The 22,222-nt window shown below is 43.5% G+C and overlaps 3 protein-coding genes across 11 annotated transcripts in view; 1 reads left to right on the top strand and 2 right to left on the bottom strand.

Annotated features, from left to right (window-relative positions):
* Positions 1-2,878: 2,878 nt before the first annotated feature.
* GMNN (geminin DNA replication inhibitor) lies at positions 2,879-12,346 on the top strand. 3 transcript variants are annotated; one of them, XM_033154715.1, is made up of 7 exons: positions 2,879-3,022; positions 5,388-5,462; positions 8,453-8,551; positions 8,892-9,024; positions 10,723-10,805; positions 10,883-10,993; positions 11,913-12,346. In XM_033154715.1, the coding sequence occupies exons 2-7, from the start codon at positions 5,409-5,411 to the stop codon at positions 12,090-12,092; spliced, it is 660 nt and encodes a 219-aa protein (XP_033010606.1). In that variant the 5' UTR covers positions 2,879-3,022; positions 5,388-5,408; the 3' UTR covers positions 12,093-12,346. The 3 variants fall into 3 exon arrangements, with proteins under 3 accessions (XP_033010606.1, XP_033010603.1, XP_033010605.1); XM_033154712.1 differs by having other exon boundaries at positions 2,881-3,022; positions 8,889-9,024; XM_033154714.1 differs by having other exon boundaries at positions 2,881-3,022; positions 8,456-8,551; positions 8,889-9,024.
* A 250-nt stretch (positions 12,347-12,596) lies between these two features.
* ARMH2 (armadillo like helical domain containing 2) lies at positions 12,597-13,720 on the bottom strand. The gene is made up of 2 exons (XM_033154689.1): positions 13,399-13,720; positions 12,597-13,048 (listed from the first exon to the last, which is right to left on the bottom strand). Exons 1-2 carry the CDS (start codon positions 13,595-13,597, stop codon positions 12,597-12,599), a joined length of 651 nt encoding a protein of 216 aa, XP_033010580.1. The 5' UTR covers positions 13,598-13,720.
* Positions 13,721-14,391: 671 nt separating this feature from the next.
* The window catches only part of RIPOR2 (RHO family interacting cell polarization regulator 2), a 102,050-nt gene continuing 94,219 nt past the window's right edge, over positions 14,392-22,222 (bottom strand). For all 7 annotated transcript variants that reach the window (XM_033154719.1, XM_033154716.1, XM_033154722.1 and 4 more), the window contains 4 exons: positions 20,576-20,781; positions 19,108-19,191; positions 17,329-17,419; positions 14,392-15,989 (listed from right to left, as the gene is read on the bottom strand). In XM_033154719.1, coding sequence (XP_033010610.1) covers positions 15,889-15,989; positions 17,329-17,419; positions 19,108-19,191; positions 20,576-20,781 — 482 coding nt within the window. In that variant the 3' untranslated portion in view covers positions 14,392-15,888. The remainder of the gene's footprint in view (positions 15,990-17,328; positions 17,420-19,107; positions 19,192-20,575; positions 20,782-22,222) is intronic.

Below are 22,222 nucleotides of genomic sequence, written 5' to 3' on the forward strand. Positions count from 1 at the left end.
TAAAATGATTGAAGGAAAATTCTTTCAGTTCTGTAATGAGGGATTCTTTACAAATCCCTCCAAGCTGAGGAAATGAAGAACACTGATTGAATCATAATGGTGCACAATAGGAAACCTTTTCATCAGGTAAAGAAGGAGTGGTTCCATTATTAGGAACACCTGGCCAGCACACATCCACAGCCAGAGACAAAGTAAAGGGAAAATAAGCAGAATTTCAGGCTTCTTACATTAAAGTTATCGTACAGTATTGCTTATTTCGAATCTACAAATTTTAACTAAATGATTGTAGAACTCACACAAGCAATATATCTGAGGTTTCCAAATATTTGTGAAAAGATCTCAGCTGACCTATTTATTGTTTGTCCTGTCCTGATTTGTTTGCAGGGAGGTTTCAGTCACATCAAAACAGTGTAACCCCACACTTTCCAGTGCATTTCCTTACTGCAAAAAGTCTGCTCTTTGGGGGGAAATGGGTCTGTTGCACAAGTGCTCAAAGTGCACTTTTCATTGTTCAACCTGAATTTGCCACCTAAAATAGCAACAGTCTGGAAGCACCCTTAGTCACAGAGGGGGTAATTTTTTTTGATGTAAAATCATATTTCTACCTATGAAAGGTGTGGTATATTTGCAATCCAGGTACGCAAGATCACTCCCATATACCCATGGAATGTTGTGTTCAAATTCAAAGAGAATTGGTCAAGCGGTTACGGAGCATTGCGGCTACATCAAACGACCCATCTTGAACATATCTATCTATCTATCTATCTATCTATCTATCTATCTATCTATCTATCTATCTATACCTGACTTCAATGCTGCCCAAGAGTCATCTCTTGTGTTGTTGGAAAAGAGTGTTTGCGATGACCAGCTTGTTCTCTTAACAGAACTCTATTAGCCTTTGCCCTGCTTCGTTTTGAACTCCAAGGCCAAACTTGCCAGTTGTTCCTTTTATTTCTTGGCTCCCTACTTTAGCATTCCAACAGGCCCAAACAGAGGGACGGGGGTCATATGGGCCACTTGGCCTGGGCCTCCGATTCCAAAGGGGGCCTCGGTTAGCATATTCACAATCGCTCACCATTATTTAAATGTAAATACTTAAAATAATCCTTTTCCCAATGTATTTTTAAAAAGCACTATTGTATATCTATATTTTCCATTGTGTCTTTATATGCAGTTATGGTTCAAGCCTTGAAATCCCCAGGCTAATAAAAAGGGGGGCACATTATCTGCCTGGCCCGGACCTCTGCCTGGCTCTGCAAGGGCCTGCATTCCAATCCCCTATAATGAGAAGAACATCCTTATTTGGTGTCATTTCTAGGTGTTGTAAGTCTTCATGGAATTGGTCTATTTCAGTTTCTTTAGCACCGGTAGTTGGTGCATAAACTTGGATTACTGTGATGTTAAAAGGTCTGCCTTGGATTCGTTTTGAAATCATTCTATCATTTTTGAGATTGCACCCCAGTACAGCTTTTGCCACTCTTTTGTTGACATTTGACTGTGTCGACCACAGCAAACTATGGCAAGTTCTTAAAGAAATGGGAGTGCTTGATCACCTCATCTGTCTCCTGAGAAATCTCTATGTGGGACAAGAAGCTACAGTTAGAACTGAATATGGAACAACTGATTGGTTCAAAACTGGGAAAGGAGTACGACAAGGCTGTATATTGTCTCCCTGCTTATTTAACTTATATGCAGAATTCATCATGCAAAATGCTGGACTGGATAAATCCCAAGACGGAATTAAGAAGAAATATCAACAACCTCAGATATGCTGATGACACAACCTTGATGGCACAAAGTGAGGAGGAATTAAAGAACCTTTTAATGAGGGTGAAAGAGGAGAGCGCAAAATATGGTCTGAAGCTCAACACCAAAAAAAACTAAGATCATGGCCACTGGTCCCATCACTTCATGGTAAATAAAAGGGGGAGAAATGGAGGCAGTGAGAGATTTTACTTTCTTGGGCTCCATGATCACTGCAGATGGTGACAGCAGTCACGAAATTAAAAGACGCCTGCTTCTTGGGAGGAAAGCAATGACAAACCTAGACAGCATCTTAAAAAGCAGAGACATCACCTTGCCGACAAAGGTCCGTATAGTTAAAGCTATGGTTTTCTCAGTAGTGATATATGGAAGTGAGAGCTGGACCATAAAGAAGGTGGCTTGCCGAAGAATGGATGCTTTTGAATTATGGTGTTGGACGAGACTCTTGAGAGTCCCATGGACTGCAAGAAGATCAAACCTATCCATTCTGAAGGAAATCAGCCCTGAGTGCTCACTGGAAGGACAGATCCTGAAACTGAGGCTCCAATTCTTTGGCCACCTCATGAGAAGAGAAGACTCCCTGGAAAAGACCCTGATGTTGGGAAAGACTGAGGGCACAAGGAGAAGGGGACGACAGAGGACGAGATGGTTGGACAGTGTTCTCGAAGCGACTGGCATGAGTTTGGCCAAACTGCGAGAGGCAGTGAAGGATAGGCGTGCCTGGCGTGCTCTGGTCCATGGGGTCACGAAGAGTTGGACACGACTAAACAACAACAAAGCCCCACTGAACTCAGCAGAGATTAGGTTTGTGGCTATAAGCGATGCTCTCCTTTGCTCCGCCTTAGACGGCCTCCAACTCCCCACCCACCCACCCACCTTAAAAAACACAACAAGCCCAAAGCTCCTCCCAAGAAGCTTGTTATGCTGCTAACGCGCGCGGGTGATGGTGGGGCCGGCTCAAAGGAAACGCCGGAAGCAACCATTGGTTGCGACTTTCCCCCAACCCCCTGAACGTGATTGGCTAGAAACTGTTCGCCGGAGGACAGGGTACTGGCGGAGAGCCCGCCTGACGCAACGACGCTCGCCCGCCCACCCGACGCCGCGATGTATTTTACGGCTGCGCGCGCGCGAAGGAGAGAAAGGCTTTTCCTTGTTCAAGCGAACGCGCGGGATTAACGTGCGAGGAAAAAAAAAGGCGGGCAGCGGTGGCCGCCGGGAGTCTTGGTCGCGCGGGCCGCCTGAGCGAGTATCGAGGCTGGTGAGTATAAGGGCGAGAGAGTCGTTATCCTGAGGGGCCACACACACACACACACACACCAACGCTGGGAACTGTAGTTCGTGAAGGGTGGTGGGAGTTGTAGCTCGGTAAAGGGGTGTGTGTGAACTACAGTTCACTGGTTGCGTTGGCGATGGAGTGAAGCTGCTTTAAGTATATGGTGATGTCAGCCATTTCTAAAGCAGGGAAGGCTCCCCTCTTCTGGCTTCCCCCGCCACACCCTCCCTTTAATTCAAAGAGGGGCTGGCGCTCGTGGTGCTGTGGCTTGTGCTTGGTTATAGTTATTATCTGAGAACCTCGCCTGCATCTGTGACCCGACTCGACATCTGAAGGAGCCCCACTTGTTTGAAACGAGAAGTGACCGAGCTCAGCAATGCAACTTTTGGGGGAGGCTCCAGGCGGTTTGGAAGTTTCCCCCCTTCCACGTGGAAGGCCTTTTCCTTGCTTTTGGTGAGGGAGCATAGCCAGAGGACCTCAGTATACATTGACATACACAGAGTGAACATGCACATTTCCTTTTTCGAGCTACCCTTCAGAACAGGCCGAGCTCCTGCTGAAAATAATCTGGTGTGGCTGTGAGAGGCACACAAGTTACCTTTTCATGGGTTTGGCAAGGACTACTTGACTATTTTTTTAAAAAAGATGTACAGCTGCATATGATATCGCAGGCTTGCCATGTCTGAAGGAAAGCTACAGATGCTAAACTTTGTGGGCTGCTTTCAACTCTTTCCTATTACAAGAATAGTGGTCTTGGTACCAAATGCAGCACTTCCCTAGCCTGCACTTAAAAAACCCATATTCCAGCTGTTCAAGTGCTCTGGATATTTTCACGAGCTGACAGCCACATAAACTACTACTGATAAATGCTCAGATAGCAAAACAAAATTAATATATTCAGTGGTACCTTGATTTAAGAACAGTCCAGTTAACAAATCATTCGGTTTACAAACTGCAAAACCAGAAGTAGTGTTCTGGTTTGCGAACTTTACCTCAGTCTACAAACGGAAACAAAATGGTGGAAGGGCACCGGCGGCGGGAGGCCTCATTAGGGAAAGCGAACCTCTGTTTAAGAATGGATTCAGTTTAAGAACGTACTTCAGGAACGGTTGAAGTTCGTAAACTGAGATACCACTGTATTAGCTTTAGAAGGAAGGAATAAGTGCTGTTTGGGTGTGATTAGAAATTGCCTTCATTCGGGGTACCTTTTACAGCTTTCAAAGCTCTTCAGGGATTGATCTGCAATATTAAAAGTTGAATTAGGTTGTGGCCAGGTCAGAATTGTCTATTGCCTTGTCTCTTAGAGGATAAAATAACATTTAAGGTGCACATTTGAGAGCATTTATTGAAGATAAGCTACTACTTGCCATGTTTTAACCATCCTTTACTGTTGTTAGTTTGCCTTCTTATTCTTGCAGGTGCAGTGCAGATTGTGCATACGAAACCATTAGTGGTAAATAAAGTGGAAGAGGATAGCATAGGAATAAAACTCTGTAATCACAATTGCAATTTGTCTTTAGTGCTTTGGAACATTGAAATGCCAAAGGAAATGGAGACACGTAAAATCACTGTAGTTAGAACATAATAATGGACCAGCTTTGTTACTTCTGGAATATTTAGAGGTCCTATCCCTAGGACAGTTCTAGCATTTTGACCATGTTTAACACATTACTTCCAGATACAAGTTTGCTATCTTGAGGTAGTAAAAAAGATGGTCCCAGTTGGTGAAAATACAGGCTCAGGGTTGTGCTGTAACACAAAAGGATCCTAATACTCATTGCCTTCTGACTCAGAAATGTGGTTAGCTAAAGTGAGATTTATATATGTGCATTTTTTTAAAAAAATATAAGCAATATATTTTGCCATGTAAAGCTGAGGCATCACAGGGCTATCATAAGTACACATTTCTTAGCTCAGATCAATCATTCTAGCATTATAACAATCAGCTGGAATGGAAAGATGGTGTCCCTGCTTTCCTTTTCTCCCATGCCTCAGTTTAGTCATATGGAGTGGCCACTTGTGATAATGAAATTGCTGGTCCTGGTATTATGACCGGAAGTTATAAGGTGTTAAAGTGAACTACAAAGTTAGGAAAAAAATTCTCTTCTTATATTCTCTTGGTAGATGAAAACTGCTGTTAGCAAAACCATAACTGTGAGGGCTATGCAGATGACTGTAAGCTCAGTTTGCTTTATGGCTTTTAAACTCAGAGTTAAACGGAGGTTTGAAACTGCTTTCAGGAATTGGGAGAAAAGCATCCATACCCAATGTATGAACTCTTTGATTTGTGGCTGCACTGGACATCTTTGCTTACTTTAATGTGTTTCTTGTACATTTTATGCCCGTATAGGACTCTGCTTGAAAGCAGACAATGAATTCAAGGATGAAACAGAAACTGGATGTTGAGAAGCCCCTTGCTACAAAGGTAATATTGATACTTGCCAAGGTGTAATGACAAATGGTGGTTGTGTATACAGCTCTATTTTCATAGAGTTCATAGAAATTAAGCTTGTACTTCTTCTTTTTTATAAATAGACCAAGACTGAAGGTTTAGTGCATTCAAACTATTCACCTGATTCCTACAGCATAAGAGCCCTTGTCATATGATGCTTACAATATGTATTCAAAATTGTCTTCAGAACTGTATAGATTAAATATTGCCTAGAACCAACCACAGATACCTCTGCAAAACTGCAGTATGTCCTACTGCCTTGCTTATTGTCACCAGGATTTGTGTTTTACATATGAGACTGGAACCTAATTGAGTTATAACAAGCAAGTTTGATGTACAGTGGTACCTCGGTTTACGAACTTAATCCGTTCCAGAAGTCTTCTTAAACCAAAACTGTTCTTAAACAGAGGCGTGCTTTCCCTAATGAGGCCTCCCGCCACCGGTTGCCTTCCACTGTTCTCATTCCGTTCTTAGACCGAGGTAAAGTTCTCAAACTGGGACATTATTTCTGGTTTTGTGGAGTTTGTAAACCAAATCATTCTTAAACTGGACCATTCTTAAACAGATGTACCACTGTACAAGAACAGACCTCCGGAACGAATTAAGTACTTAACCAGAGGTACCACTGTACAGTAATGGTGGTAGCCTTTCCAAGGGATTTGAAGGATTCCATGGCAGAGGCTGTAAATTCATTTGCATTCATAATACTGTTTTTGTTTAATTGGAGGGTGAAAGGCATGAAAATATGGTAAGAGAGGAAGCACCTGTTAATAATAATTAGGTGCTATTAATTCAGATGTTTGGGGTAATATGTCTTGGCCAGTACTTCAGCATGTACACACATTATGTATGTCATGCCCTAGAGCAGTGATTTTCAACCAGTGTGCCATGGCACCCTAGGTTGCCTTGAATGATGGTCATGGATGCCACGAGCAACACTGGCCTCTGTCCCTCTTTCCTTCCCCTCCTTCTCTGTCTCCTAAAGGCTTGCACAGCTGTTTGTTACAGCAGCCCTGGCTACAAGCTCCCCAGGCTAATGGTGCCTCTGGGGCTGGCTAGGAGCGACAGCAGCAGCTGCCTCAGAGGCACTCCCAATGAGAGAGGAGAGGAGGCTGAGGGAGCATTCCGCAAGGGAGGGTGTTCGATAAAGAGTGAGAGGCTGCTAGCTCTGCAGGCAAGGGATGGCGTAACTAGGCTCCTGAGCCCCACAGGGGTGCCGCAGAAAGAATGTATTTGGTCAAGGGAGCCGTGGGCTCAAAAAGGTTGAAAACCTCTGTCCTAGTGTCTTAAAATGTGATCTGCTCATAGTTGTGTGCAAAGAGCCTATGCCCTCTGTGCTTTCAGTTCTACAAGGCACATTGCTTGGCAGCCAAGCCAATGAAGAGGATCCATTCCCTATGTTCCTTGTAACTGGTACAAAGTTGCAATACACAGGTGGTTGATTTGTTCATCATCAGTCTTTCCCCTTCACATGCTTGGAGGGGCTATAGCTGTGTGGTAAACCGTAAGATTTGCATGCAGAAAGTCCCATACTTGATTCCAGGCAGGGCTGGGAAAAATTGCTGCTTGAAACTGTGTGGAGGTGCTGCTAGTCAGTCTAGACACAGGATGTAGCTTGGTACAATACAGATTGGCATGTCAGAGATGAGACCCATTCTCTCATAAGAGGCTAAGGAGGTGCTTGTAGCATCTTTAAAGCACAATACAGCTGTAGGTGTAAATCACCTACCTTGCACCTGTCTTTTAGCTTGTGCTTGTCACCCTTCACTATTAAGGTGTTTGGATCATATTTTGCCCAGGGAGGCATGTTCTGTTGCACTTAAGGTCATAATTGCTAAAGTGGGACGAATACTCACCATGGTTTCCACAGCATGCTCATTTGTGGATTCTTACTGAAGAGTGATGCTACTCATTCTGGTAGAATAAAGGAAACTGAAGAGGGAATCTAAATTGTGTAGTGATAAAGGGGGTTGTTGGGATGTTGGCTTCACACCCATCTGTTCTTGACCCTGGTGCACCCTTTTCTCTCCCCCCCCCCTCCACTTTGCCAGCCTCCATATTCTTAGTTAAATTTGTACTTGCTGTCTGGTTTTGCTGTTACCTCGTTAAACATAAAATATTAAAAGTAATAGGTTAATCCAAGCAGGTGATAGGCTGCAGTTGTCAGAAATATTCATTGGCTACTTCAACAGCAGTAAGTATTATTTGAAGTGTAGCACAGTGCTGGTTCCCACAGTACCTGGCACTTGTCCTTTTAGTTCAATAGTAAAGCTAATTGGCAGTAGAAACTTTTACCGTGGGAAAGGTGAGCTCTTGCCATGTGAAGTACAGTGTGAATCGCTAACTTTCTCACGCTAGTATGACATTATGTTCCTGCTATCCTTGTTTGATTATCTACCATTGTTTGCTATCTCATGGTGGCAGTGTAACTTTTTTTTTTAAAAAAAAGAACTAATGCAGGAAATGGGTATTTACATATGACAAGGAAGGTGATAGACATTCTGTTCCTCCAAAACAATACCCTGGCTGGATCAGTGTGTTATGTCTCAGGCAAAGCAACTAGGCACTCAGCACAAATAAAAGGAAATGTGCACTTAAGTAATTTTTTGTTCATGTAAAAATGTGTGTGTCTCAGGTGCTCTCAATACTCCTTATTGGTGAAATGAGATTATATTAAGCAGACACACAGGCCTGCAGTTAAGACAGAGTTCTGATATGGAAAAGGACGGGCTCACACCTTTATTTTTTCCGTAACAGTTCAAAAGCCAGTATTTAAGATGCAAAACTTGTGTTTAACACTACATCATGTGAGATCCAGTTTCTGTATAAAGATGACCTGATTTACTGCATGTAACTGAAATGTATGTAACCCTTAAATGTCAATGCAAGCTTTATTGAAAATTTTGAATTGACAACCTTAAATCCTAGGTGAAGTAGATTCACTGAATGTGTTCTTTTCAAAGCAGGCTTCTACAAGCAATAAAAATTGCACATCACAAAGACAGACCCTTAAGATGATACAGCCATCTATTACAGGTTGTCTTGTTGGAAGGGCAAAGGAGGTATGTACTGCTGCTGGAATGCAATCTTAGCAATATATTTTTGGCAGCTAGAAAGCTTAAGTGAGCTGACAGTTAAGCTGAAATTTGCCTGTTCTGTTAATTTTCATTGATAATATACAATTAGATTGCTAGTCTACACAGTATATAGGCTTGCATGTACCAATGGGTTTGAATGCTATGTTAGATGCACCTGAAGATCCATCTTCAGTCATTTGAATGCCCAAAACTTTGCACCAGATGACAAGTGGGAATATAGTTTTAAGATTAACTGAGTAGGTGGGGAGAATTGCTTGTTAAGGCATGCCTGCTTGAAATTCTCAACTAATAAAATTCTCAGCAGGCCAAATCTTCAATCAAGAGAAAACTTTGGAGTGATCAGCTTTCCTCAAAGGCTTCCAAACCAGAAGTTGCAATTGAAACAGAATACAAAACTGTAAAAGGAGTTCTTCAGGCTTCCGATCTTACAGTAAAAGGTATGTTGCTTCTTAAGAAAAAAAGCAGTGACAATCTTCTAATAAGTGCTGAGCTGGAAGGTATATGCAAACATGAATTGCCTTGGTGAAAGAGCTCTGCTGGATATGACCCAAGATCTATCTAGTCTTGCATGAAGGCAATGGCCTTTCCAATTGGTATTTAGAAGTATTTTGTCTCTGAATCTGGAGGGTAACATATATGCAACTTGACTAGTAGCCATTGACAGGCTTTATCCTCTATGAATTTGTCCAGTTTCCTTTTATGTTGCTGTGCTGGAGCTGTGTAACATATGGTAAATATGAACAAAATGGGCTAGCTGGGATGAAATAGACTAGAAAGGGGATGAAAATAGGGCAAAACATTTTCTGCTTCTAGTCCTCTCCTCTGCTGCTTTCTTTCCCTCTCGGTACTTTGCCATTGATAAGCAAGTGTGAATCCCATACCTGCAGAAAATAGTATGGTACACACCTCTCAGTGTGGTTGCTCACATTTGCTTCTGCTTTGACAAAGTTCGGCGAGTTTGGCAGAATATGGAAAGCACTGCACTGTATTGAAATGAAGATTCACTTAGTAATAGTGCCACACTGCCTTTGCAGATGGCATTTGACTTGAGACATCATGCATTGGGTTCCCCCAATACTCTTAGCTAGTTGAGCAGGCTTAGTTTAATCAATTGGAAGCATGGAGATAAGCAGCTGGATCAGCAGCAATTCTTACGTTTAAGTCATGATTTGCTGCTCCTGTCTGCTTTAATGCTGTTTGTGTGTGTGTGTGTGTGTGTGTGTGTGTGTGTGTGTGGATGGTTTTAGTAACTGTAAGATCCCTCCAGTAGCACCTTAGAGACCAACTAAGTTTGTTCTTGGTATGAGCTTTCGTGTGCATGCACACTTAAGCTCATACCAAGAACAAACTTAGTTGGTTTCTGAGGTGCTACTGGAAGGATTTTTGGATTTTATATTTTGTTTTGACTATGGCAGACCAACACGGCTACCTATCTGTAACTGTAAGATGCCTGAGTGTTTCTGCAGTGGAAAAGTTGGCTATATATTTTCTTAATAGTAATATGACTTGAGTCAAAAGTTGGGGAAAGGAGTCCCAGAAATCAAATATTGAATACCATAGTTTGCAGTCCTAGGAACATAGGAAGCTGCCTGAGTCAGGCCATTGTTCCATCAGGTTCCATATTGTTCCATCAAGTTCCACTGACTGGCAGCACTTTCCCTGGGCTTCTGATGGGACATTCCAAGCCCTACCTGGAGATTCCAAGGATTGAACCTTCAACCGTGTGCATGCAAAGCATGAGGCACAGCCTTTGTTGTGGCATTTGTATGCCACAGTAAGCTATAGCTAATGGCTTGTCCTGAATGTACAGGTGGCTCCTACTTTGCTCCCCACAGTGGGAGCAATCAGTGATGATCCTTGGCTTATAAGGCATTATGTCTGAACTGGGGATTGCATTTTTTCATTCTGAACAAACTACATTGTAAAGCCAACATTTGCTCTGGTCAGTTGTGGTTGATTTGAGCAAATAAAGCATAAACTCTGGTTCAGACAGAATGCAAAAACCAAGGATCATGGCTTATTGCTCACACTAGGAGGAGCAAGCAGAACCTGTCTGCATGTTCACAGTAAACCATTAACAGTGGTTTTCTGTGATGTGCACACGGGGACTTTAAAATCCTTACATTTCTTTGCAGGCAATCCTTCATCTCTGTATTGGAAGGAATTGGCTGAGGAGAGGAGGAAAGCTCTGTATGACGTGTTGCAAGAAAATGAAAAGGTAAGTGTATGTAGTATCAGCAAAAGTATCAGCTTTTCACTACCATTGATGCTTAAACTGTCTGCTTTCCCCCCTAGCTCCATAAGGAAATTGAATTAAAAGATGCTGAAATTGCTTACCTAAAAGAAGAAAATGAAGAGCTTGCCGAGCTTGCCAGCCATGTACAATATATGGCAAATATGATTGAGGTAAGCTACAGTGATTGTAAACAGCAATATTCTTAAACTGTATTCTGCATCTTGTCTAATCTTGCACAAGAGATTGTTACCATCTATAATTGGGGCTACTTTGCAAAAAGAGTAAATGGTGGACTAATGTGGGTGAGCTCAAGTGCCCTGTTGATAAACCCAGACAAAATGTGTTACTTTGATCAGTCTCACAAAGATCTTGTGCATCCTGATCTAAACTCTAAAAGGACGATATCTTGGAACATGAATCTTTTTCTTGGCTTGTGCTTTTTTCACCATTGTTACAACATTATGCTTATAAATTATCTCTTGGAGAAGATGCTTCTGATAAACAGTAGTTCAAAGTGCTTTGCCATCTTGTGTAAGAAGTCTAATCTGGTGTTGATATAAAAGCAAAATGTCAAATGTGAATTGTATTGTGTTCTACTTAGCTTTCCCCCTTTTAAATGTACGCACCAGTTTTTAGGTCATGTATTTCAGCTGATAACTGACTATAAAGTCAAAATTTAATATACTGTACACTTCTCTGCAGGTTTAAGTTGTATATCCAAAAATAAAATGCAGGATTCTGTGACTGTTAGACCTGGTTGAGACAATGTGAACTTTTTTTACTTCATCTCAACCAGGTCTAACAGTCACAGAATCCTGTATTTTATGTCAGTCATTCACATCTTGCCTCTGCATTATTTCCCTTCCCACTCACCCCCCAAGATTTGCAGTAAGATAATAACATCTTACAGGACGTTAAGAATTACTAGGAGAATGTGCAAGGTGCTTTGCAAATTGTTGTATAAAGCATGTAGTTCTGATGTAGTATCTCTGAAAAAGTTAACTGCTGTATAATATATTACTTGGCTTCAAAAGCTAAATTCTAGCACTGTTCTGGCAGTATCACTAATGCCTCATCATACCTCTCTAGCGACTAACTGGACAGGCACCAGAAAGTCTAGAGACACTGAAAAATCTAGACCTGGAAGAAATTGCATATGAGGAAAGTGATTCTACTGAGGAGGATTTAGATGGAGAAACTGAAGGGGAACCTTCACAGCTCTCGAGGAATTCTACAGATCTGCTGACAAATGAAACAAGTAATCTCTGAAAGTATTGGGCCTCTGAAAGGGAAAAGGAACTGCCCATGTGTCATGTCTGGGGTGGGGAAATGTAGAATCCTTTGAAATCTAAAGATTCACTTGAAATTTCAGAGGGTTGGTTTTGCAGCGGTGGAAGCATAATGGAAGTGTTAGACTTCATCTGGTTACTTGATTAAATGGGAATACTATGTATTTCAATTTGTAAATAGTTTTTTATTCATGTATGTGGAACTGCCAAATAAACTTCTCTGCACAGATATTACACAGTTGCAAAGTGCTGTACTTTAGAACATATGTTGCAACCTATATTATCTAAGCCAGCTACTTAAGAGGTATTGGACATGGAATAATAGTTCCCACCCACCCGCTTTAAACCTTTGAGAACAGCAGTGTAGTACATATGCTATATATCAGCCCCAACCAGTAATTTATTTAGTATTTCTGGATACTTCCCCAAACACCATTTACCACCTGGTACTTTTACATTTCATGGTAAGCTGGTTTTCTTGGGTTTATTTGTTAAGTGATTCTTTTACCTGTTCTTGGTAGGCTAGAAGTGCTAGCATTAACTTGGCATAGTTTTGCGGCCAGCTAAACCATTCCATCTTAGCCAGGGACTCCAGACTTGTACGTAGCTTTTGGCCACCTACTTCATTAAATAACTTGAGATAAGGGATGTTGTTGCAGCAGACAACAGTCATAAGGTAGCAAACCCAGAGCTTCATAGTGATTATATCTAGAGGGTCATCATCTTCAGGGTCTTCATCTTCATCCAGATAAGCAAGGAGAATTTCCATAAGATGTCTGTCTTTGGCTTCATTTTGGTTTAAGTAGCTTAGGTAGCAAATGCCACACAACCCTTTTAATACATAGGTCCTCACTTCCCCAGAAGTATCTGGCATAAGCAAAATATTGATCATATCCTGAATGTATTCTGATGCAAGCAAAGCAGCATTGACACCACCTGTAGAGGAAGACATGTTACTGATTATTTCACTAATATGCTGGAACACTCTGCTATGCCTGAATATTTGTCCCTGTTTTTAATGGCTAATGTAAATTGAGAGATTTCCTAGCCATGAGATGGAGTCCCTTGAATCCTGTCACTTGAGCTTTTAAACATACTTAAAATTTTACCGCACATTTACTCAGTCATATCTAATGTTGGTTCTACTTGGAGTAGGTCCACTGAAGTTAATGGACACAATTAACTTTGGTCTCTTCATTTTAATGGGCCTAACCCAACTATAACTTAGTTGGACACAATACACTTTTCTCAAACTGGTAGCTATTGTGTCTATTTACGTGCATTACCTGTGTAAGTTAGAAGTCCAATATAGAATGCAGCTATGGCTCTGTCCTCCAGGGGCAGCTCTGAATCTCTCAGCTCAAAGCCATAGGTTTTGATTTTATGGTGGTGAAAGACAGGGTCTATGAGCTTGATTGCGGGTTCCCTCTCATGCTTGATATACTTGTTATACCAGGCTGCTATTCTGCTAAACTTGCTTCCCATATTGCCTGAAGACTTGTTCCAGGAAGAATGTCTTTCTAAAGCTGTATTTTACTCTACCCACAGGGAAGTGTTGGGACACTGAAGTATTGATTCACATTTGACTCCCAAGTCCATGCAGCTGGTAACTAGGCAATGCGTGCAGTAAATAGAATGGAAAACGGAGATAGTATGATGTCATACTTACGTAGATTCTTAGCTATCCTGTCCTGAGGTTGGTGGTGGGTTAAGCCAATGTTATATGTTCACCTTTTTAAAAAAGTGAGATTCATCCTTCTCCCCCATGGCTCTAAATTATCTCTGTAAAGAAACTTGTTTCCCTCCAGAACCAATACTTCATTGTTGCTCATACCTTCTTACAGATAGAGCTATTTTCCCTTACCTGTCCAGCAGTGGAGGCTGGCAAATCCAAACACCACCTCTACCACCATTTCCCCAACAAACTGCAGAAGGGTTAGTTCTCCAAAGTTTCCTGGAGGTCAATCAGCAACTGTCTGCAGGCAGCCCACTCAGACTTCCAGGTGTACTTGCAGATCTTTGCTGTAGCTTTAAAAACTCGAAAAGAGAAGGGAGGCGGTTGCAGTGCTTTCTCCCTAGTTCTGAAACATGTTTTTTGCCAGCTCTTCTGACATTTATAGGCAAACAAAGCTTGGGTGACAGTGTGTGGGATAACTGGACATATTGTCATTTGAGGTTTCTTGCTATTTTTTTCCTCAGAACTACCATCTTGATCAAGTTGGAAGTCCAGGTCTAGCACTGGTGGAAGAAATAAGTTGACCAAAGTAAAAACAATGCTATTTAGTAATTCAAAAATAATCTTTATTATAACTTAAACAGGAGCCGTATATATGAGAAGTACAAATACCACAAACCTAGAAGGCAAATGTAAGCCAAAAATCAATACAAAAGACGACAATGAAAGACTGTAGGCTTGTGGCAGCAATGTGCTGTAAAAACCAGAGCACAATTACTTATTTCACATTTCATAAAAGAAACTTTCCCCTTCAGTAAAACCTTTCAGTGACTGTACAGTTTTTAATCAGAGAATATTTATAATTTATAATATACAGGTATATACAGTGTTGTAACATTACAATTAAGAATACTGGCTTGCCAATGCATTTTGGCAAAAAGGGGGGGTGGAGACTTCTGTTAGATTTATTTTTTTAAAAAAAAACAACCAGCACTTCACAATCTGCATGTCTCCAAGGATGAGTGCCCAATGGTTGAAGAGCTATGAGCCGCTTCAAACTTTATTGTCTGTTGAGTAATGAGGGCCTCAATAAAACACCTTCAAGTTACAATCCATGCATACTAACTTGGGAGTAACCACCATTGCACACAGTGGGATTTACTTCTAAGAAAACTAGCATCATAGCATGCTGTCTGTCACCTTGATTGTTGCAGATAGGGAGAGTGTGTGTGAACAACTCAATTTGAAGCAGTCCCAGAGATCTCCGCCACTTGTTCTCTTTTACATTGAAATCATTGTAGCTCCCAGCTACAAATGCACAAAACCTCATTCTTTTTTGAAATGTCAAGGAAGGGGAAAGGAAGATTAAATCTAGGGGTTTTCATGTAAAAGTATAATGTGGCCATATGCCCTTTCTGGAAAAAAGGAAAACACCTATTTGTTTTATACAACCTGCACAACTGCTTGAGTGTTGTTTTTTGTTGTTGTTTTAAAATCATTTGGGATTTATTAAGAGGTCATTACTAGAAGCCAGAAAAGAGCAAGAATGGAAATAGGAAACCTGGAGTTTGCATCCTGCTGTTTCCAGAGTCAGGCCCATCATCTGAAGATTGTTCATACTAAATGGTGCTACTAATAACAAAAACAAGGCAGGAGATACTTGAAGGCAACTGAGGCACAGCACAGATGGGAGTCAGAACTGCTGTTAAAAGTCCTACTCAGTTTGCTTTTTCCTTTCCACCGATTTAGAGGAAGCATCACAAAGTTTTAAACTGATGCAATAATATCCACAGAAAACCCACCATATACAATTTAAAATACCTCATTTATGATTACAAAACTTCTGTTGTGTTTGCTGGGGCTGACTATATGGCAGTGACCTAGTTTCACTCAAAAGCAAAGCAACTGCAATCTTTGACAAAATCACTGTTTTCATTATAAGTTACAGAGCGAAGCCAATAACAGCCCTCAAAACCAAAGCCTTCAAATTCATTCTTTTTCTTCAAACACCTGTGAATCTTCTTGCAGTTCAGCTACAGCACCATTGTGGTTAAAGAAGACCAGCTTCTGAAGCTGTTGTGTTAATATGCAGATTAAACTCTTAAAAGGCTGTGGCTACCTCAGTCCCACGTCGTACACCAACCTTAACAAATTCACGAGGGAATTTATCTAGCTGCTCATATGCCAACCGTCCATCTTCTCCTGAGCAGAGAAAAATGAGAGAAGCAAAGCAAATGTTGCATGAACGCAGAGGTTCTCCAGGCCACACTTTCAGAATAAAAATATGCTTGCACCACACCGATTTTTTTAAAATTGATAAATACATTGGAAAACAAAAAGAAACAACTAGCAGTGCTTGTTTTATAACATAGAACACAACTACTTTACGACATGATCATGAGACATCCAGAAAATATAAACCAACTGAGTTTGTTCCTGGTATGAGCTTTCGTGTGCATGCACACTTCTTCAGATGCATTAAGGGAAGGTTAGGTGCTGTTGTTCAGTGGCTGCAAATTTATGGATTTAAATATTTGTAAAGTTCCACTTTTGCAGACCCCAACAAAAAGGTATATACCATACAAAACTACAGCAGGAGCAATAAAAGCGTCTATTAAAAAGCAATAAAATTTGGTTTGGGAAAAAGAAATTTGCATTGCAAAGGCATGTATGAACAGCACTGCTTTTAGGAGATGACTAAAGGAAGGGAAGGAATAATTCCTGCTGAACCTCTACCGCAGGGAGTTCTGCAGGGCAGAGCCTGCCACAGTAAAGGCTCAGTCCCTAATAAAGGCTGAGCAAACCTTGGGTGTGGAAGAAGTGCCCCATCAGAGGATCTCGGTGATTAGATGGAGCATAAGGGATCTTATGGTCCTTAAGGTACTTGGAGCCCAAGGGTTTTTTGGGGGGCTTTGAGAATTAGCAAAAGAAGCTAGCTCAGAAGCAAATTGGCAACCAGGGCACATCTCAACAGAGGAGTAAACACACTGCCAGTAACTTGCTCCTGTGAGCTGTTTGGCTGCTGTGTTCTGCACCAGCTACAGCTCCTGAACCAGATACAAGAGTAGCCCCACATAAAGTCTTGATGTTACCAATGCGTGGCTCACTGCAGTCAGGCTACTGTGGTCCAGGAACAGTAACAACTGGCATAGCAGCCAGAGCTTGTAGAAAGCACCCCTAGCCACAGAGGACTATGGACTTGCTCCTTCAGAGGGAGTGCAACCCCATCAGAACAGGTGACAGATCTGTCTCCCGCACGTAGGAGCCACCCACCCCTTCCTAGGGTCCGAGCTGAGTTCATTGATCGCTCAGTCCAGCCCACCATTGCATCCAGGCACTGATCGAGGTCTTGCACTGCCTCTCCTGATTCAGATGTTATGGAGAAATAGAGTTTTGGAATCACCAGTACTGTGCTAGTGCTTCCTAGTTTCTCTTTGTCATTGCTTTTCTATTACTCTGTATTTTTGTCCCAATATTTCATCAGTTTTCTTTTACTCTCATATTTTTTTAAATATAAATGGCATAAAGTTAGTCAACCTACCAAGAGAAAGAAGGGTTTCAGAGGCTATCTTCCTGATCTCTTCATTGTCAGACTGGCAAAGCGTGACTAGCATTTTAATACTTTCAGTTGCCTATACCAAAAACAAAAACAAGTTAATTATTTTCTATTCTTGTTCCAAATGGTTTGTGATAATCACTGATTCTCTGTCCAGTTGTTCAAATCTGTGCGAAACATTTTATGAACTCATCTGGAGTTTGCAATTTCTCTGCAGAAGCCCAGAGCTCAAATCCAGAATCTCACATGTGTTGTCTGTGATGCACCCACAGAGTGCAACAGAGGAGGGCTTTTATCCACATACGACTTTCCTCACTAATTTCAGTGGGGACAGCAGAGCCACATGCAAAATGAAATATCGGGTGGATCTGCTCCCTCCATTGGGAGAAACCTAATACATTTTGGTAGCGCTTGTGGCATGAAACTGAAGATGCACGAAGCAGTCAAAGAAAAAATAAACAGCTCACGTCAGCTGGATCCCTGCAGGAAATGCTGTTGCAGGTCCTAGTTCTCTTTCATGAGCTTCGTTAACTTTTGTCTTATTGTCTTGTGTACCTTATTGCATTATGAACAAACGCTCTTAACAAAAGATTTATTACTACTAAACTACCACTATGCTACAAGATCCACATTTGTCATAACTACCATAAAAGGTTATTACTAAAAATCTTAAGTTAATTCTGTATTACAATGACATTCTACAGCTGTTTTTGGTTTATACAGGCAAATTTCTATGTAGGGAGGTCCCCCCCCTTTTTGGTCACTTCATGACTTGCTCTTAATTCTTAATTAAGCGAAGTTTAGGGTGCAATGCTATAGTCTTGGATATCCTGTAGGTAGTGCTCCACCACTAGTGAGGCCTAAAACGGGGAATGTTTGGAGCATGGGGGGGGGGGCTGAGGAACCTCAGAACAGGGGTGTAGGAAGGGGCTTGTGGGCCACCTCGGGTGTCATCCTGAAGGGGACTGACATTTGGCACGACTCCCCCAAAGCCCAGCGAGTGGCAAGCGGTGAAGCAGCTGCTGCGGCTCTCCCCCTTCCCCGGCTCGCTGTAGGCTTGGGAGTCGCGGGGTGTGTGTGTGTGCACCGAATGTCACCCCCTTCAGCCTGAAAGGGGGTGACATTCAGCACACCCCCGCGCTGAGATTGGGCCCTGGGGAGGATTGTGGCGCCGCGTCGAGATCGGCCTCCGGGGAGGACTGTGCAGCTGTGCTGATCGTCCCATGGGAGGATCGCACCGCCCCTTGGGCGGATTGTCTCCACCCCTGTGGCAGATCGCCCCGCCCCCAGGTGCGTGGTATGTGTGCTGCTCCGGGAGCCAGAGCACCCAGCTCCGCCACTGCCTCAGAATCCTCAGCTTCTTCATTCTTCCAACAACCCCTTCCCAAACAGAGCTGGAAGCTAGGCCGGCAGTTACCGGTATGTAGGCAGTGGGAGAGGAGGAAAAACAATTGGTTTCCCACCACCGCCATCACTTTCTGCCCTGGCTGCCATGACCCAGCAGGACTTGAGAAATAGCAGTGGATCTCACACACACACACACACCCCATCACTGGTGCAATTGCTCTGCCCTAGTACTTCTTGTGAACTGAAATGGTGCTACAATCTATGTGGTGGTTTTGTCTGGAAGTACAAAAACCACAACATGATAGCGATTTAAGCAGCAACTCTTATTGTTGATGTTTGCTAAAGAGGGGCTATTGAAACCCTTGCTGTTGCTTGACCTTTTGATATGCCTGGGAAAGAAAAGAAGGCAAACTTTACCTGGAGGCATTTCAGGGCCAGGCAAGCTGCCTTCTGCAGGTGGAGGCTGGGCTGTGCAAGGGTTTCACAGTAATAAATCAAAGCCTGGGAGGGGGAAAAAGAGGGAGGCAATGAGGAGGAAGCTGCAGCTGCATCTCACAGAAAGACTTAAGGCAAAGATTGAGAACCAGCAGTCCTCCATATGTTGTTGGATTCCAACTCTGCCCCACCCAGTATGGGCAATGATGAAGAATGAAGGGCATTGCAGTTCAGCAACATGTGGTTTCCCATCCGAAGGAGTAACTAAAGCAGATTATGTGCTCCAGGGGCCATTCCAAATTATTGGCGTATGTGTAGTGCATGCAGCTTACTTATTCCAATTAAAAACTATAAAAGCAAGATAAATTAGGATTAACAACTATTATAGCAAAACCACCACCTAACTAATGCAATCCTAGATCAAAAACAGAGGTAAAAAGCCTGAATACCTTTACACCAGGGCCCCAATCCAAACTCACAATAAATCAATGCAATACCTGAAGCAGTGTTTCCTTGGGTGTAGAGGATCATAGAGTTGGAAGGGACCCTGAGGGACATCTAAGTCCAACTCCCTGCAACAAAGGTATCCTTTGCCCAATGTGGGGCTTGATCCCACGACCCTGAGATTAAGAGTTCCATGCTCTACCGACTGAGCTATCCCAGCCGGGGTTATATAGGGAGAGATGCTGTTTTTCTATGTGCTGCTGCTTGGAACTGGGGCTAAACAGTCCTATAGTCCCAACCCCACTTCCAAACTCAGGGTGGTCCAACGCAAGGCCCAAAGGCTGCATGCAGTTCTCGATGGCTTTTTTGGTACTCCTCAGCAACATTTGAAGCCCATCCTCCCACTGCTCTCTTGCTGCCTTCTCAAAGCCAGCTAAGCAAGGCATGGAGCTTTATGAAGGAGGTGTGAGAGCTCTGACAGGGTCCTCGAGTCCTCCATCCTCCTTCCCAAAGCCTAACTGGCACTTTCCCCGCTTTGGGAAGGAGGTGGAAGGCCTCTAGGACCCTGCCAGAGACTAACACCTCTTTCTCAGAGCCTGGTGCCTGACTTAGCTTTGGGAATGCAGCATGAGGGCTGGGGGCTATGCATCAAATTTTGGCCTTGCTCCCCCCCACCATGCAACAAGGCAGCATGTGACCCATGGGTTCCAGGTTGCGGCACTCTTGCAGCCCACTTGATATGAAATGCTGGGCCACCCTGTCTAGCTACAGAGTTCCTTCCCGCCATGAAGCCTTAATACCCTCAGAAAAATGTCCTAGCTGAAATCTAACAGCTCTACCCTAGTACTCCTAGCATGAGTTTAGCCTAACTGCGGGAGGCAGTGAAAGATAGGCGTGCCTGGCGTGCTCTGGTCTATGGGGTCACGAAGAGTCGGACATGACTGAACGACTGAACAACAACAACCCTAGTACTCATAATTTCGTTACCGTTTCCAACCACACCTACCTTTTCCCTGAAGTGCTTGTCTTCTGCTGCAGCCGACAACAAGGATGCCACAGCCTCATGGGTCTCCCTTTTGTTTTCAGTCAGGAGGAGGAGAGCCAAGGATTTCAGTACTTCTTGCTGAGGTGGGAGGCTGAAGGAGGTTAAAGTGGCTTTATTCTGCAAGAACTTTTCATCTCTTAAGGACTGTAGAGTCTGCACCATTAAGGCTGAAATGTAACAAGAATGTCCCTCTAAGTTAGGGCATGCTTATGCTCACCACACAAAGACAGCAACATAACATAGAAACGTAAGATCATGTCACAGGCCCACCTAGTTCAGCATCCTGGTCTCATAGTCATAGCCAACCAGGTGGTTACTGAACGCCTGCAAGCAGGACCTGAGTGCAACTGCTTGTGATTCCCAGCAACAGGTGTCCAAGCTTTTGCATGTGTTTAAGCTACTCCATATGGTAATGGCCAGGGGCGTTTCTAGCCCCTTGGCTGCCACGGGCGGGCAACCAAGAGGCACCCCTGGGGGCGGGGCATCGCGGGGGTGTGCGTCGTGACATCATGACGCACGTGACGCCCCGCACCTGGGGGTGCCGGGCAGCGGCTTCGGGGTACTCCCGAAGCCGCCGCCCGGCGGGGGCACCCCTTTGTGCTGCGGCTGCTCGTGCCTGCGCAAGCAGCCGCTGCACAAAGGGGTGTCGGGCGGCAGATTCGGGAGTCTGCGGGCTGCGTGCCTGGGCTCCCTTTGTGGAGCGCAAGTCGGGACAGGGAGAGGATTCCGCAAGCCAGGCAGCAGCGGAGCTCGGCATAGAGGCAAGGGGCGGGCCAGCGAGGAGGTGTGGCACCCCTTATCGCTGGCCCGCCCCTTGTCTCCATGCCGAGCTCCGCCGCTAGAAGGGGAGGACTATTTTTGGCACTGCCGGGGTGGAGCTGCAGGGGCGGCCAGTGAGGGGGGGTGACACCCCTCCTGGCTGGCCGCCCCTGCGGCTCTACCCCAGCAGTGCCGAAAATAGCCTTAAATTTTTTTTAAAGCCCAGGGGGTGGGGCCACCGCCCAAAGTGTCACCCTTAGCAGGGTGCTGCTGGCCCCCCCCCCGTCCCCCTTGCTACGCCCCTGGTAATGGCAAAGTCTAGAATCAGTTTGTGAATTGCCTTCATTGGAAGGCAGTGTCCACATCACTACCAACTGTTACCAGGAAGTCTGGCAACTTCATCCACATGGTGAGGAGGAGGCACTCTAGGTGTCACTGCTACCACCTGGAGCGGCCAACATGTTGGGTCTTTAAAGTCCATAGCCGGAAATTCAGCGGTAAAAGGGACTGGCGGCAGAGGAGAATCAATACAGAGCATAAATATATGTTGCCAAATTTGTTTGCGATTGCTAATTCTATTGCATGTAAAAAAAATTAAAACCCCCAAACCTTTTTTTTTTTTTAATCAGGTTTCCAGTGCTTGTTCTTTAGCAACTCATTGGACAGGGCACTGGAAAGCTTGCTGCTTTTTACTGTGCTACTGGTTAGAATTCTGCTTTCATTCATCTCCAAAAGTAATCTTTAAAAAAAAAAAAAACTGAACACAGAAAATTTTAAGGAATATCTGAGGAATCGAATCAACCGTGGGCTTTTCCAGCAGCTTTCATAAGTCAAAATTAGTTTAACAGT

This window comes from Lacerta agilis, chromosome 7 (assembly GCF_009819535.1).
Source record: "Lacerta agilis isolate rLacAgi1 chromosome 7, rLacAgi1.pri, whole genome shotgun sequence".
Classification (NCBI taxonomy): domain Eukaryota; kingdom Metazoa; phylum Chordata; class Lepidosauria; order Squamata; family Lacertidae; genus Lacerta; species Lacerta agilis.